The sequence below is a fragment of the Mauremys reevesii genome, linkage group 2 (genome assembly GCF_016161935.1).
Source record: "Mauremys reevesii isolate NIE-2019 linkage group 2, ASM1616193v1, whole genome shotgun sequence".
NCBI lineage: Eukaryota > Metazoa > Chordata > Testudines > Geoemydidae > Mauremys > Mauremys reevesii.
The window spans coordinates 86,669,640-86,686,675 of NC_052624.1; the positions used below are offsets into that span (position 1 = coordinate 86,669,640).

The 17,036-nt window shown below is 43.6% G+C and overlaps 1 protein-coding gene across 3 annotated transcripts in view; it reads left to right on the forward strand.

Annotated features, from left to right (window-relative positions):
- ITGA9 (integrin subunit alpha 9) overlaps window positions 1-17,036 on the forward strand; it is a 298,314-nt gene that overhangs the window by 37,738 nt on the left and 243,540 nt on the right. For all 3 annotated transcript variants that reach the window (XM_039526656.1, XM_039526655.1, XM_039526654.1), the window contains exons 5-8: window positions 4,403-4,470; window positions 10,520-10,649; window positions 12,221-12,306; window positions 14,674-14,742. In XM_039526656.1, the coding sequence (XP_039382590.1) occupies window positions 4,403-4,470; window positions 10,520-10,649; window positions 12,221-12,306; window positions 14,674-14,742 (353 nt within the window). The remainder of the gene's footprint in view (window positions 1-4,402; window positions 4,471-10,519; window positions 10,650-12,220; window positions 12,307-14,673; window positions 14,743-17,036) is intronic.

Sequence of the window (17,036 nt, forward strand, 5' to 3'; positions counted from 1 at the left end):
TACCATGAGGATCAAGGCTGTACTTTGAATTGATTATGCCATCAGACCTGTCACTCTCAGCACTATCTGCAATTTTAGCAGATTCTGAAAAATTGAGAGAGCCCTCAGCTGTGACAAAATGTCATTCATTTACCTACTCAACTGTTTAGACCTTAGGTGTTTTTACTAGTGTGAAATGCTCAAGTAATTACTTGTTAGTCCTGTCACTATTTCCTTTAGTACATGTTTAAAAAAAGGTTTCCATGAAGAAACCACTGGTTTATTCAGTTCTTTTGGTCTTCAGTAGAATAACACATACCATGAGGAACTGATTTGGTTCTAAAGGGGTAACATGCCAAGCAGTTCCTTGTAAATTCCTTTGTAATTTAGCAAGGAGTTAATGGTTACTTATTGTAAAGTGTTACCAGGCTATATGGTGAATGTTTTTAGAAACTCAATTACTCTGTTTCCCTGGAGCCCCCTTTATCCAGGGGAAGATGTTGTAATATGCAGGAAGTGGCAATATGTTGCAATTGCACATTCATGCGTTTGGTAAAGCTTGGGGAAAAAAAAGCTCAGAAAACTGACATGGGCCCACATGGCAAAATTTGGATTCAGAACTGGGTTTTAAACACTCTAAAGTTCAGGGTGTTTTGGATGCCAGGTTTTGATTTGGCCCATTGTGAAGATTCTGGTTCAGATTTTGAGAGTTTGGGGGTGTTTGTTTTAGGAGATATGGTTCCTGTTTGTCTCTAGAAAATAACTGGAGAGTGTTTTGAATAAAAAGGGGACAGATTGATTTTTAGCAATAAGAGGCCTTGGTGCAGCCATAAATGCTTCCTCTGGCCCAGGTGGAGAGCGAGGAGTTTTGGTGATCAAGCTGGAGCTCGTGGGAGGGGAGTTGGCAGTGTGGAGAGAGGAACTCGACGATAAGTGCTGAAGAACTTGTACCGATTGAAGAAGCAGTCTGTACACTTCAGGGGTCCTGCTTCTGACTCAAGACTGAATGGTAATAAGTAGTAGTAGAGAGGAGAAATTTGTATCTGGCCACCCATGCAGCCGATTGGTTTGTCACGTGGGCAGCACTGCTTCCTTTGGAGCTGTCCCACACTTTACAGATGATCTGAGCTCTTTTGGCTCTGAAGCTCAAACAGGCAGCCATGTTACATTCCATTTCTTCCAAGAAGGGTAGAGGCCAAGTACATGGAGTTTGCATGCAGTGATAGCTGCACCATAGTTAAGGTTCCTAAACCATTCTAGAGTCCGTTTAAACCTTGACAATGACCTTAGCAGCAGTACTGGGTTTACTATGGTGCCATGGCGCCGGGCCCAGAGTTAGAAGGGGCCCTGGCCAGCCTGATCCCCTGGCCAGTTCAGCTGGCCAGGAAAACTGCCCTTGCCCCTGCTCTGCCCCCACCTCGCCTCTTCCCCAAAGCCTCCGCCCCAGCCCTGCCACTGCTCAACAGGAACCACCCTGCACCTCTTGGGCTGGTGGCCATGGTGTCCACCTGTAGGGTTTCAGGCTCCACTCTGGCTACAACAGCCATCAGGTGACCCAAGTGACCCAGCTAGCCTAGGGCTGGTGGGTACAGTGGTGGTTTAGGGGGAGGAGAAGCTCCAGGAGCTATGCGGGGGAGGGGGAAGTGAGGGAGGAGGAGGAACCCCGACCCCGGCAGGAGATGTGGTGCTGAAGCCCCCAGCTGCCCTACTGGCAGAAGCTGCAGGGCTGAAGCCCTGACCCCGCTCTGTGTGGAGCTGACCTGAGCCCCTCTCTCTCCTGTTTCCCTCTCTGTGGAGCTGGCTCTCATTCTCAGGCTGTGAAGAAATTCAGCCCAGATCTACCAACTTTGGTATGTTCATTTCCCCCATCATGACACAGCCATGAATGGATTTAGCCTAGGAGGCAGAGTCAGCATTAGCCCCATTTGGCAGGTGGGATCTAGGGTTCCCGGAGGTGAAGTGACTTTCCCAAGGCTACGCAGGGAGTCTGTGGCAGAGCAGAGAAACAAACCCAGAACACCTGGCCCCCAGGCCTGTGCCTTAACTACCCACTGGCAAAACCAAAAGTCAGCACCTATGATGGGATGGGAAAGAGAAGGAGATAGGGGAAGTGGGGGCCCAGCACGCGGATCCCCTTGGCAGCAGCTGGGGCTCTGCTGTTAAGCAGGCCCATCAAACCCTCACCCTGACAAGCCCCACCTCCCCTGCATCTGTCCCCCCCCGATGAGCCACCCCAGACACCCTCCCCACTGAGCCCCAACCACCTGCATCCCTACCCAAATGAACCCCACCTCCCCTGCACCCAGATCCCCTCCCCTCAACCCCGCTGAGCTCCAACCCCTTTCACTTGGTCCCCCCTGCAGACTCCTGCTGCCCCTGCACCTGGAACTTCCCTGTGCATCCAGATCCCCCACTGAGCTGCCTGCACCCAGACTGCCCCCACAGAACCCTCTTATCCCATCTGGATCCCCCCACACTAACCCCTCTGCACTTGGATCCTACTGCCAGGCTGAGCCTTCCTGCCCACATCTGGTGAGCCTGGCAGGGCCCCAGGGTGTTTCTGTGGCAGGCCTGGCCCTTGTGCTGTGTCAGGGTCAGGTTCAGCCTCACTGCCAAGTCCCTGTCCCAGGGAGGGTGGGGGAGGCTGCAGGGTATTCTCCCACCTCAGTGGCCTGTGCTCCCCACTGCCATGGCAGAGCTTCCACATTTATTTATTGGGGAAAAAATGCAGAATTTTAAAATATTATGCATAGAATTTGATGCAAAATTCCCTCAGGAATATGGGGCGCTGTACAGTGTGATGGTGGGACTGTGAAGTGGGTGCTGGGCAGGGGGTATGGTGAAGTGGGGATCTGTAGGTGTGGGAGCTGGGCAGGGAGTATGGTGTGCAGGGTGCTGTGCAATTGTGGTGGGAGGTCAGCGGGAGGGATCTCTGGGCAGGGGGTGCTGGACATAGTGGGACCAGGGGTATTGGGCATAGGGATCTGTGGAGGAAGTCTCTGGGTGAGGGGGTGCTGGGCATAAGAGCAGAGCCCTGGGCAGGGGAGCAGTGTGGAAGGGGCATGCTGGCAATGCAGGGCTGGGCGGATCACTATGTGTCTAGTAGTTGTGGGTTTGTAAACAGTGTCCTTGTGCTGGGCTGAGTGGGGCCACTCCCGTTGAGCTGCGCCTCATTGCCCCCAACCGGCCTCTACCTCTGTGGACCGCCCGCCATCACATGCCCTATTTCCCCAATGGGGGCCCACAAATATGTTTGGCGCTGGGCCCACAAAAAGTTAATCCGGCCTGTTTAGCAGTGTTATGGCAGAATAACTCCTCAGCTGTGTGAACCTGTGACAGTCAGTGTGATATATGATTGACCTGTTAATCCAGAAGCATATGAAGTCAATGTTAAGGTTTTGCGTTGGAATGCAAGTTTGATGAATTTGAGGTATATGTTTTTTGGTATCTCTTAGAGTTGGAAATGAAACGTTATGAAGGGATGAAGTGTGTTATCAATTGCATTGCAGACAATATGAAAGTGGAAATGAATGCACAGGTCTTTCCACTCAGCATTCTTTTATTGTTTTGGGTGGATGGAGTGTCCTGCCACCCACTAGACCTAGATTTTATTTGCTTAATAAGACTGGGATGAGGCTGGTTGTGATTAGTTTGGTTTGCTGAATACACCAGTATTGTAATACTTTGTTCTTTTATATAGTACCTCTTAACCGTGGCACTCAAAGCACTTCATAAATACTAAGCTTCACCATTCTACTTTGCATAAAACTACACCGCTATGTTATAATTGAGTATTACTATGCCCATTTTACAGATGGAAAATCTGATGCACAGGAGAGATTAAGTGACTTGCCTAAGGCCACACAGCAAGTGACAGATCTGGAGAGAGAATCCAGGGGTCCTACTCCCTTTTGTAACTTTTAGCCAACATTTACAGCAATGTGGCTGGACAGCTCAGCTGGGAACAGAAGAATGTATTGCCTTAAACTACACAATTATAAGTTAATAGGCAATATTGTTGCTGCTGGTATATACCACTGAGACCTACAATTCCTGGGTCTGCTTTCTTGCCCTCTTGCTATTGTCCTGCTATTCCTGTCCTGTCACTGAAAGTTTGTAGCCATATATGATCACAAATGGGATTTTTTTGTTTGTTGCTGCTGTTCCTCTTCAGTAGAGACTGGTCAACTGTAAATTTTGGCAATATACGTATACAATATACGTATATAAATGAGGCCTACATTTCTGAGGCTCACTGGATTCCTAAGTTTTTCCTCCTTTGGCTCCAGTTAGTCTTTTTTGTGGCTCAGCACTCAGCAGTACATGTGGAATGAAGCAGGGAGCTCAGCGAACTGTGAGCCGCGCACAGCTGGCACAGACTGACGTGACTGTGGTTTGTTTTCTTCCTCCCCCTCCAATCTAGAGTATAAGAAGAAATACGGGGAAGAGCATGGCTCGTGTCAGGCTGGAATAGCGGGCTTCTTCACTGAGGTGGGTAATGGTGGTTTTGATGAAAAGTTCAAGTTTGTGGATGCATTTTCCTGCTTGTTTTGCCATGTACACTGGGAAGGAGTGTGGAAACAGAAACGTGCCATTAGCTGCATTCTATGCACTTGGCATATTTCCTTTTATAATGTTCTGACTTCAATAACGCAGCAAACACCCACCCACCTTTTACAATGTCTCTCCTCCCACAGTTCTGGAAATGCGTCACTGTGAAGTCTCATACATTACATAATACATATGAACCACATGAATGGAGATTTATGCTTAAGTACCCCCAGGGAAGAATGAATGAACTTTGAAGACTATCCTGAGGGAATATTTTAACCATATAGGTCCCACAGTTTCTGTCTCTGGGTTTACTTTTTATTTATTCTCTTAAATTTTGCTTTAAAATTTCCCTCCCCCATGAATGAAATTTTTTTTAATAGTCCTTAAATTTAGATAAAATACCTTTTCTGATGCTTTGTCCATTCTTGCTGGTACCGTGGAATATGTTTTTCAGAGCCATGGCTGGGCAGTTACATAAATGCTTGGTCAAATTAATCCCTGATGTAACATCATTGATCTCACTTCAATGACATTAGGGTTCATTGTTTCTGCAGTGAAATTTTGTTTTTGAACTTCCAAAAAATTAGAACATTTTACCCTAAATTTCTCAGTAGCATTCATATCAAACACAAGCTCATCTCTTTTCAGAATTTCTTCATTTTTTTCTCTTAGTTTTTATAGCCAAAGATACCATGGAAGAAGGAGTCGGTTTCTCTCTTCATATGTGATTCAGTAAGGGCTGAGTCCTATAATCCTTACTCACTTGAGCAATCCTTACTCATGAGGGTAGCTCCTTTACTATTAGTGGGAGTACTTGTTTGAGCAAACATTACATGATCAATGTTTAAGGCATCAAAATAGATTTTTACCTATCTCATGGTCTATAATATTGTTTGCTGTATGTTTAGAAAGATAAAAACAAAAATTTTCAATAGTGGCTAGTGATTTTTGGGTGCCCAATTTGAGAGATTTTTGAAAAAATGGCCTGAGGTGCAGAGAGTGGATGCCCAAGACATTCTGCATATCCGATCCCTTCAAGTTGTCTTAAGTTGGGCATGTAACATCTCTACGCATGTTTGAAAATCCTGGCCTTTGTGACTAATGATGATGACTTTACATTGATACAATATCAGAGATGGGCCTGAGCTGCGAAATTCAGACCTAAGATGAAACTTTCCTGAAGTTCCACTGTTTAATCCAATGGTGAGATGTCTGTGACTTCTGCTGATGCACTGAAAGGTGGAGGATAGCATGATTATTAACGGTTCATTTAATGAAACACTGTAGATAAATTAAGCCCATATTCAATATCCTGTTTGATTAAAAACAAAGAGGAGGCCAATAGAGGGATGGAATAGGATAGGTGGGATCTAGAAAGCAGCATAAAGTTAGGGCCTTCTTTTCTCAGTTCTCCCCTTCTACTTATATTTGTCTTTTTATTCCAATCAACCCTATTCCCCTTCTTCCCTGGGTCCGGTTCCTTCATCTTTAAAAGTAGTCAGTGGTTTTCTATTGTTGTTACTTCAGTGTGTGCCATTGCCATTAGCCTGCTAACTCCTGGGCTGTCCTAAATCAGTTACTTTGGAAGCATTGCTTCCTGTTACTCACTGCCAGAAGGTATAGCTTTGAATTGCCAGTTCAGAGTGCTTGGGAGAGAACTAATAGATGCACAGCAAGAGGAGCAATAGCAGATGCAGTAAGAAAATTTTAAAATTCATGAACCTCAAAAGTGCTGGTGAGAATGGAAAAGGAGAAGAAAAGAAGGTAACCACTAAACTGAGAGGGCCAAGTTCTGATGGGAGTCCAAGTGACTCCAAGCAATTCTAGAAGGGAATCTATGGGCTTAGCTATGCAGTGGAGCAGTGCGCACTATGTGGGTGTGGTTTCTAAAGCACTCTAATGTATTGCACAGTAACTGGTCCATATAGACCCTGCTGGTGTGCCCTAAGAGTTCCCTAGTGTGCTTTAATGTAGTGCTGTTTGAAACAGCCATATGTAAAAATGCACTAGGGAACTTTCAGCAGCAGGGCCTACATGGTCCAGTTAGTGTGCAATATATTAGTGCGCTTTAGAAACCACACCCACGTAGTGCGCATTGCCTGCTGTGTAGACAAACTCTAGTGTAACATTTTCTTCCTGTCCCCTGAGTGTATATGTCACATAAACTTAGCTATCCTTAAGAGGCAGTTAGACTCAATTGGACTTATTTATTTAGATTTCCATAGATGCAGAGGGTCAGACTTGGAGGTGATGTGTAAGTTAGAGCCAGGAACGGTGCCAGAGTTTCTGGCGCCCTAGGCAGAATTCGGGGGGTGGCATTTTGTGCACTCCCCATGGGGCATGCGGGAGCTTCTGGTTCCACTCCCATCGCGCTGCCAAAGAAGGACCCTCCGCCGAAATGCCACAGGCAACAGCGGCAGTCATTGAGCTGCTCAATTGCCTGCCACTGTTTTCCGCGGCATGTTGGCACAAGGTCCTTCTTCAGCGGCGCGATGGGAGCGGAACTGGAAGCTCCCGCGCGCCCCATGGGCCGCGCACAAAATGCCACCCCCCGAATCCTGGCACCCTAGGCGACCGCCTAGGGTCGCCTAATGGAAGCGCCGGCCCTGGTTAGAGCCCCTGACACTGAGTTAGACTCCCTTGGAGTTGCTTACATTCTTTTCGGTTTCTTAGTCTAAGGGAGTCTAAGCTAGTAGAATTTATGTGCCAAGGAGGTGGAATTTAAACAAGTCTCTTTATGCCTTCTGGTACGGAAGGTAGAGCTCTCCTAGACGTCAGCAGAGTGGGTGTAATTAGTGCGAGGAGTTCAATGTAATGTGAGAGAGATCTAATTTACACACCACCATCAAATTTGGCCCAGAGGGTTTATTGTCTTGGCTGATATAAACAGAATTAGGGTACGCTGCATGAAAAACTGGAATGAGATATTCCCAAGTATACTGGGCATGGGTTGCAACCCTTATGACAATGGCACTGTGTCTGGTAACAGGAGACTTGTCAGCAACAGTTGTTTCCTGGTTTGTCTGCACAATCAAGACTGTTTCTTTTTCCATGCTGTAAACCTCCCTCACCAGCCCAGTTCAAAAGATGTCTTTGAACTTTTAGTGCTCCTGCCTTATGGAGCTTCAGCCTGAGCAGGAAATGTAGATAAACGACTTCCGGGTCAAACAGGGAAGCCCCTATTGTACACTCTTGCACTCAGTCCTGCTGATGCTAGTTGTTTCTGCCCAGGGAAAATCCATTGTTCTCAAGGGCACAGCCACTCCCAAGAAAAAAACCTGTAGCTTAGCACACCCCTCTATTTAGCTGTGTATTGCAATCTATGTCCTTGTGTATCATCAGGAAATGCCCGTATATAGCCTCCTCTGGACTGGAATACTCTAGCACAGGAGTTTATCAACCCTCTTCTGGTACCAGGGGTTGTGTTACTGGCATGATTACTGGGTTACAATTTCCTGTGACCTTTTTTATAAAAAACAGGTGAAGAAAACCAGCTGTTTGTCAGCACAATAAAAAAAAACAACAAGGAAACTCTGTACCACAGGCTTCCTGGATTTCATAGTATAGCTGCATGAGGCCCAGATTTACATATACATTCACACAATTGTACAGCAATAATTCATGGCTGTGCTGCTCTGTCTGGTCAGAGCTGAGAATAATGCATATTACGTTCATCACTGATGTGGCAGAGAATTCCCTCCAACACCCTGTGGTTTGGAGTAAACTCTCTCTGGATTTAGGGAACTGAGTATGGGATTTCCTTCCAAAAGCTCTAGCTGCCTTATGTCACGTTGTACACAACAGATCTTCAGTGACCAAAACATACATTTAAAAAAAATCCTGGATGAAGGGCTTTCAAATGAGAGCACATGATATAAGAATCCCAGGTGGGATTCTGCCTCATTGTTGTATAGTCCCCTGAGAAAAGAAATGATCTACCATTTCACTATCCTGAGGCAGTCTTTCGTCATACAAGCAACACAAACGCAACTGCTTAGATTTTAATTAAAAGATGCACATAAAAAGCTGCAGGTCGATGCATCATTTTTCAATCTGCTGTGCTCAGAAATGCCTATTTTATATACTAAGAGCATCCTAATGTGGGGTTTGCATGTCCATGTAGGATCCCACGTTTGAAAACTGGGCCTGGACTCTGGCACTTCAGCCTTCCTTTCCCCAGAAGTGTCACTCTTTAAATCCCTTTACTTTGCCTTGCAGCTTCTCCCTTTATCTCTCCCTCCCCCACCCCAGTCTTCCTGCTGCACCGATTTGTTTCTACAGAGGCACATTTATACAGAGGCTTCACTTTAGGGTGGTCTGAAGCACTGAGACATAGTCTTCCCCTTTTAGAAACAACATTCATGTTGTTGTTGTGATATTCCTACACTTTGATCAAACTTTGATACACTCCTCAGAACGAGGCAAGCTTCATATAGGCGTAGGCCTTAAACGGGGAAAAAAAGTTGGTTCCTCCCTCTCCCTATTGTGCTCCTCTGGCAAACCAGCAGAAACAGTGACATTGTAACTTAGTCAATTCCAAGACTTGTACAGTTTGCATATGACCACGATTCATGGCTTGTGCTGAGGTAGAAGGAAAGAGTGTGGTTTTCCCCAGTGCCTGTGGAATACAGCAAGGGTAGTCTGTCTCACCAGCAATGAATTTGAATGCCTCATACACTATTTCTTGAGGGGTGAGGAAAATGGAAGCCAATTTTCACTCAGTTCTCTTACATCAGAGACTGTTCAGTTCTTATGATGAGCTTATATTAACTCCTATTCTGCCCTTTCCTAGTTCAGCTAAATCAAATCCTTCCAATGTGACACTAGTTTTTTCAGCTGGGCTTGGCTTTCAGCCAGGGATCACCATCTGTATGATTTCACTCTGAGCTTGGCTTGTTTTTTTTTCTTTTTTCTTTTCCACCACTACCACTGCATATTACATGTTTGTGGTTCTCATTGATAATTAGGAGCCCCCCTTCTCTCAAATGGAAGGATGGGAAACTCAGTGGCTTCCACTTGCGGGGATCCATTTGAATCTTTCTTTGATTTTAGTTCACAAGACTTTGTTCAGCCTGAGTTTTGCTTTGAATGTCAAGTCCAAGAAACTCAAAGCAAAACTCAGCTGAAATGTTAAAACCATCAAATTTTTCCTGATTTCAGATCAAAACAAAGTATAACCATCAGGTTCCTAGTAGTTTCCACCTGAAACCATAAATTGTCCCAGGTCCCTTTGAAACGCCACTAAAGTACATGACTCTGGTCTGAGTTTTGCACAGTTCCACCCTCAAAACACATCCTTAAATGCATGGGGACTATCTACATTTTTAAGGTCCTCATATAATCGATTTCTCTTAAATACATAGGTCCAAATCCTCAGTTGATGTAAGGATCAATTGACTTACAGCAGCTGAGGATCTGGTCCTTCAGCCTGTTTTGAACTGTAGACTTTTTGTCTACAATGTCACCTGGAAGCTGTGAGCTGTTGGCAGCAGGTTGGGAGGTAGATCCAGGGTGCTTGTTGAATGAGTGGATGGATTCTGTAGCTCAGTTTTGATACTTCTTGGGAGTAGTAGGAGGACGAAGCAGCTGGGAGGAACAGTTGTTGGAAGAGCATGTTTGAAGGCATGTTCAGTAGTTTGTGAGAGTGATTGGGGATGCTTCTTGTAGAGGTAGCAGGAGGGTTCAACAGAGATGTATTGATTCCAGGTATCTGTGTGAAGGGCAAGGGTTGGAGGAGAGCTCAGGTATTTTAATAGGGGGGGGAGTGTCTCCAGTATTGGCAAAAACTTGCTTAGGGGATGTTTGGGATGAAAAGTACTGTATAAACACAGGAATAATTCCAACTCTTTTCTGTGGGCAGATTCATGCATGAAGCCTTGATTTAAATCTCCTCTGGCCTTATAAAACATAACGATTGCTTGCTCTGATTAATTCTTTCATATTTTTTTCTGGTTCCCATCCATCCCTGTTTTCTTTTCTCTCATAGGAGTTGGTCATCATGGGAGCACCAGGATCTTTTTACTGGACAGGAACTGTCAAAGTGTTGAACCTCACTGACAACACCTATTTCAAACTGAATGATGATGCTGTGATAGCCAGGCGGTACACATACTTAGGCAAGTAGCTGCTCGGACCCCGATGTCAGGCTGGAAATAGGGTAAAATAATGGTGCAGTTGTTTTTCAGGGGAAATAATGTTTTGTTGGTGTAAAGTAAAAGAATAAGTGGCTAGCTTAAAATGGTTTGAGTGGCTGGTGGGTTACCTGACAAAATATATAGGAAAAAAGCAGTGAAGGACTTTCACTAGTTCATTCCTCCCCTCCCCCCCACCCCGCCCCAACATTATAGTGGTTGGAATATAGAAAACAGATTTGCATTGTGAGACTGTATGGTCTAGGCTAAGTAACAGACTGGAAGCCAGGAATGCCAGAGTTCTAGCTGTGGCCATGCCACTACTTACTGTGTGGTTTGGGCTAAGCGGCTCCTCTGTATCTGTAGAATGATTAGTTTATTTGAAGAAACGAAGCACTATATAAATGTTTTATTAGTAAGAGACCATGGGGGGACGAGGGGGATGGGCTAGGGAGTGGAGCAGATTTTGTAGGTATTTAACAGACTAGGCTTTAACTTCTAGAGGCCTTGCTTTAAAATCAGCTAATGTCACAAGCGAAATTAATTTAAAGGCTTCCACCTAATCCCCAGTGTTTAGGAGTGTCAGGACTTGGAAAACTCAACAGGCAACAGTCTAATGCTGTTTGACTAAAGACTCAGGCTGACTTTCCTTAACCTGCAGTCTTTTCTAAATATAATGTAGCAGGTGCCACTCAAGGATAATTAAGTGAACAGTGTGTGTATATATGTAAAGTCATATATAGATTTTTCCACTGATTAGACCTGAATTACAGTGTTTAGCATGTGGATGGGAGAACCATAATTCACAATGGAGGGACGAGCTGAATACAAAACATCCTTAAAAGGGAAAGAAACCCAGTTCTCTCCTTAGACTCCTTTAAACTTATTATATATCATTTTTAATTTAGCAAACAAGACCAAACTTTGATCTACCTGTTTCAGATACACTTTCTTTATATACTGTTTCAAATTCACTCCTGTTTTTTTTCTTTTTCAAGCATTAACTTTGCTGACCTCTTCATCTGTTGTTTTGTTTTTTCCCTATGAACTGAAAAGGCACTTGATTTTTCCATGCCATGATGGGCAGTTACTTTAACTGAGGGAGTATTATTCTCTTTGGCATACATGAGACTGTCATTCACAGGCATGAAAGCCGTTTTTTCCTGATGATATGGTCACTTGACTCTCTGTGTACAGGTTTCTGTTTTTACTGCTTCTCATTCTTCTCACATCTGGATTCTTAACTTATTGTTCCTCCTACCTTTGCCTATCCTTCACCGGGCTCCCACCCACACCTTCACCTTCTTGGCTTTTGGAAAAACAATTGAATGCTTACTGTAATTTCCTGATGTGTTGTACACTTGAACTGAATGTTGGCGAGTTCCTGTACAAAGTGAGAGCCTGCTGCTTTTTGCATGATGCTGGGATATTTACACTCCAAGAGGAACTGTGGAACCTGATTAGTATGATCCAGATGGCTGACCTGTTTCTCACATTTTTCCTTTTTGTTTTTTTTCCTTTATCTTCCCCATCACCCCACCCAACCTCCTGCACAGGATACGCAGTGACAGCAGGTCATTTCTCCCAGCCGACTACCACAGATGTCGTAGGAGGAGCTCCCCAGGATGGAGGCATTGGAAAGGTGTGGCTTTTAGTCAAACAATGATACAGTCAGATGTGACTGGGTAAAATATATTGACTTAGTTCCTGTAAACTTAATGAACCATGAAATTTTGCCTGAAGATTAATTTTTGAGCACTTGCCTGGAAGAGGTGAGGAAATTTGATGAGGTCCTCAAATTTACCCTCTCTGCCCCTTGTGGTGCTCCTTCCTACCCCCCCATCTTTAAAATAGTTTTTTTAAAGAGACGTTAATTCAAAAATCACTCTTCTGTCTGAATTTTTTTAACCTATTTTGCTTAAAATAGCACTAGTTTTGTTTTGGTGGCCTTGTTGGTATGGAGTTATCAGAAGGGAAACCAACGAATTGTGAAGCTGTGTATGAACAAGTGCCACTGCACGGCTGGTGATCATGCAGACACCAAAAGTGTTGGTGGCTCGATAAGATTGCCAGTGATGGATATAAACTGAAAACCCAGCCAGAGGAGCTGGCCAGAGATTGGAGCTGGGTGGTGCTTTTGGGGTTTTCCATAATGATGACCTCCCTATGACAGGAATTATAATTATCCCCATTTTGCTGATGGGGTAACTAAGGTTGAGGGGCTTAAGTGACTTGTCCAAAATTACAAAATTCAAGTCAGCAGCAAAATTGGAGTTTAATATTCAGAACCCTTGGCTCCTCATCTCCTCTGGACCAGACCATTGTGAAACCCAAGGTAATCTCTGTCTTCATGTCATTGTATCTAGATTAATCTCTTTCCCCTGCTCCCCTTCCCCCCATGTCCAAGGGAAACTTTCACAATAAGGTACAGTACTTGATTTGCTTCAGAGAAATATACAGCACCTTAAAGCTCCATGTGCACACAACTATTAAGTGCCCATTAATAATTCACTATGTAATTTAATACATCAAGTCCTTGGCGCTGATGATCAGCTTTACAGATGAAGGGATGCCCGGTCCTACTAATTACACTGACACCTGCTGGTCAGAAATGGATGAATTGACTTCAGATTTGCTGTTGCTGCTGCTCTGAGCTAACAAGTGACTCAAGACTTCAGTGGAGACTTGTTCCTCGCTGCAAGCAAATGGGGATTTTATTAAATGTTAGGTTCTTTACTCTTTCTGGTCTTAAATGCTAAATATTAATGAGCTTCAGTACTGCTCTGGGACTGGAGGACAGTGCTAATACCCTACATTGTGCCAGGAGTGTATTGGCCTCCTTAGGAGCAGAAGATCTAATAGTCTTTATTAGCCTATCTCCTTTTTGATCTTGCATTGCTGTATTTACCTGTATTACAACCAAATCAATTAGACAGTAAAAAACAACCAATAAGTGGCTTATATTTGAGTATGTCCAAATCACTACATTATGACTCTCCACTGCTACTAGACTTGTCTATTTTGACCACAATGAGGAAGGTATAATGTTTATTATGATACAAATAAAAATATCTCTATATTTACTTCAAGGAAGATTTTTAATTTCATTCAATCTTCCACACTTCCTACTGGTTTAATGACCCAGCTATCTACCCTCAAGGTTGCTCATTGTGGCTTGTTTGCCATCTTGTCTGAATCAGTCAGAACATCCTGTAAAACAGGGTGAATTAAATGGGAGCCATTTTTAAACAAGATTCTCATTCAAAAGTGTGCTTTCTGAATGAGTAACTCTAAACAATATGAAAGTTAATCTACATGGAAAAACAATCCAGAGAGAAGGACCAATGTCAGAAAGCATCAACATGGAGGCTGACTTGCCATGTAAGCACATGCAGTCCAGGACATATTAAAAAGGATATTCTAAGAGTAACTTGTATGAACAGAAGTTAAAGTGCTGCTGCTATACATTGTAATTTTGTAACTTTTGAAAAAAATCTGACTGATAAGGTGCTAACACATTTATTGGTGTGATTTCAGTTTTTACCCTGACCTTTGCTAAAACAGCTTGACATTTGTCTTGCTACCTAGACTGCACACAATTTTGAGGTCGGGGAGGTGGGGGGAAATTGGTGTTGGAATTGGCACAGAAGGTAGGGGTGGGAAGATCCCGATAACCAGTCAGATTCTCAGCCCTAGTTACTCTGGGACACTTTACTATTCCTTTCCAAGAGAACACACACACACACACAGCATTAAGATGCTATTTAAGTACGTGTAATGACAAGAGACCTCTAACATCTGGTACTAAAATGGGAAATTCAGCTTTTGTTTTAGAAAAGGCAGGAGGATCACCTTGAATGTGGAGTTTGGCAAATATTAATTATCATTTTATTACAATGAATAAAGTGCATATATACTCAGACTGCACTGATGAATTCATAACATTATAAACTACTTATCCTTGTGGTCAGTGTTTGTAACTGCTTTTGTTTTTGTTTCCATTTGGTAGGTTTATATTTTCAGAACAGACAGGGGATCAGGCTCCTTAATAAAGATTTTTCAGGCATCGGGTAAAAAGGTGAGCGATCCTTCACAAAAAATGATGTGGCTATTTCAATTAATATTTTGAATTAATAGCTTCTTAAGTGTTTGATTTAGGTGTAAAAATCCCCAGAAGTCCTAAAGCCATCATTTAGACCAACCATCTTTTCTGTCATAGTGGTAACATCCGCTCGGTGCTGAAATTGTGGAGTAAATTATTAATGTGCTAATATTTGCAATTAAAAATCCTGTTAGAGCTGATAAAAATGTACTTTGTTTGCATGGCGAGTTACTCCTCAGCAAACCAGGGTGTGAATCTGCCGTGTACCAGCTTGTCGCACTCTGGGATTTGACTGCATTGTAGCAGGGTTCATGTGGGAGGTTGCTGTGCAGCAAGCCGGAGTCCTGTAGAATCACAGCCTGGCTTGCTGTGCAGTAACTTGCTGTGTAGACAAGCTCTTTATGGGAAATCCTGTTCCTGCCTCTGTAACAGCAGAGAGTTCACTATGCCAAAGTGCAAGGGTTGGGGTGCCCTACAAAGCTCAGCTGTGGAAGACAAACTAGGAAAGAGGTAGATCCTGTATAGCAACTGATTCTCATATGTCCAGAGCTTCTCTCCCTGCCCCTCTGAGGAGGAGGCGGGTACATTAGAGTTATAGTAGTGAGCTGTGGAGCAGCTCCATCACATTGAGGAAGGATTGTTTCCCTCTTCCCTCCATGCATCTATCGTGGGTGCTGGTTTGAGGATTTGTTCCTTAGAGCAAATGTTGGTCCTTTGTTTGAATATTCTAGCAGTACCTAGTCAAACTCCCCATCCCTGTGTGAGGTCGTGCTGGGGTAGGGAGAAGTGCACCTTCTCCTTGACCAGGAGCCTTGGTGGTGATAGGTGTTATGTCCTCAGGAAAACAAATACGTAGCAGATCCAGCTTGAGGGAACAACAGGAATGTGCTTTATTTCGGGATAAATCTCTGAGGAAGAGACTGTCTGCCTAGCTCATGGCCGCCCAGAAGGAACCGCTTGTATTCGCACTCTGTTCTGGCTGTGCAGTCAGGCTCTAAAAGAGATGAAGACCCTGAACAGTATACAGTATTAATCGAATTTGGCTATACTAGGTGATGCTGTTATCAGCCTGTCATTGAGACACTTCACCAATGTCTCAGTGAATCATAAGCGCATTTTATAGAAAGTTGCTTAAACAGTGGGGACAGGAGAAAATCCCTAGGATGAATAGGTGGTGGATGAAGTGATTGCGTTTTTTAGGTCTCCACTATTTTGTTTTGCACTGATAGGTCTTTTTCATCTCAAATTTCTGTGATGCTATCAGTTCACCCAGTACATCTCCCTGTTGGTGCCTGATTGTTTCTTCTAGTGCATTTTCTTGTGTTTCTTCTAGTCTTCTTTTAAACGCCCTGAGTGATGATGCTTCCATCGGTTCTCTTGAAAAACGATTCCTGAGCTTACCGCATAGAACTATCAGGAAGTGTTCTGGCTACTCAGCCAAAACTTTTCCTTTCTTAATTTAATCTCACAATTCCCATTTATAAATACCATTAATAATTCTGCACCTCTTTGGTGTTTATATCCTTCAAATATTTGTAGATTTTCATGTGCCCCATCCTTCCAGTTCCTGTAAAATCTGAGCTATAATTTATTTAAAAACAAACAAAAACACCTGCCTGTCTTTTTTCCATAGTGAAATGTAATTTGATGTGCAATGCTCACTTAATGAATATTGCTGGAAATGAAATCAAACCAAACACTGTTTTAGCAACAAAGGTATGAGTTCATGCCTCTCATGTCCCATGCACACTTGACATAATGCACAGGCAGTTTTTCCCTCCTCTCTTTTCGTAGGGTGGAAAAGGTTGGGAAATCAAATATGGAAAAGAGTAAATGCAATCCTGTGGTTACAAATAAAAACACAGGCAGAAATGCAAGGTTCTCACAGTAACATGAGCACACTGCACAGTTGGGTAAATAACAGCCTTTTCCTTAAAGCTGCCTGAATACATAGTGAAATGTTTTTCATAACTCTAACTCACTGCCCATGAGAATTTTGTTTTAAAACATTACTGGATTTTAAAAAAATAAACCAAAAAAATCCACCAGGGGAATTCCACTACAAAATAACTAGAGAGTCAGATAATGTTAAAGGTCTGACCTTGAACCCAAATATCAGAATTACATGCTGAAACGCTATCCTCAGCTCACCCCGCTGTCCTTACAGCTTCCAAACAGTTCACGGAAACTTGTAGATGGAATGTTACATTCTCAACTTGAACACCAGAGTGGCTGTTGCCTGTTTCCCATTATGCCTATGGGTATATCTA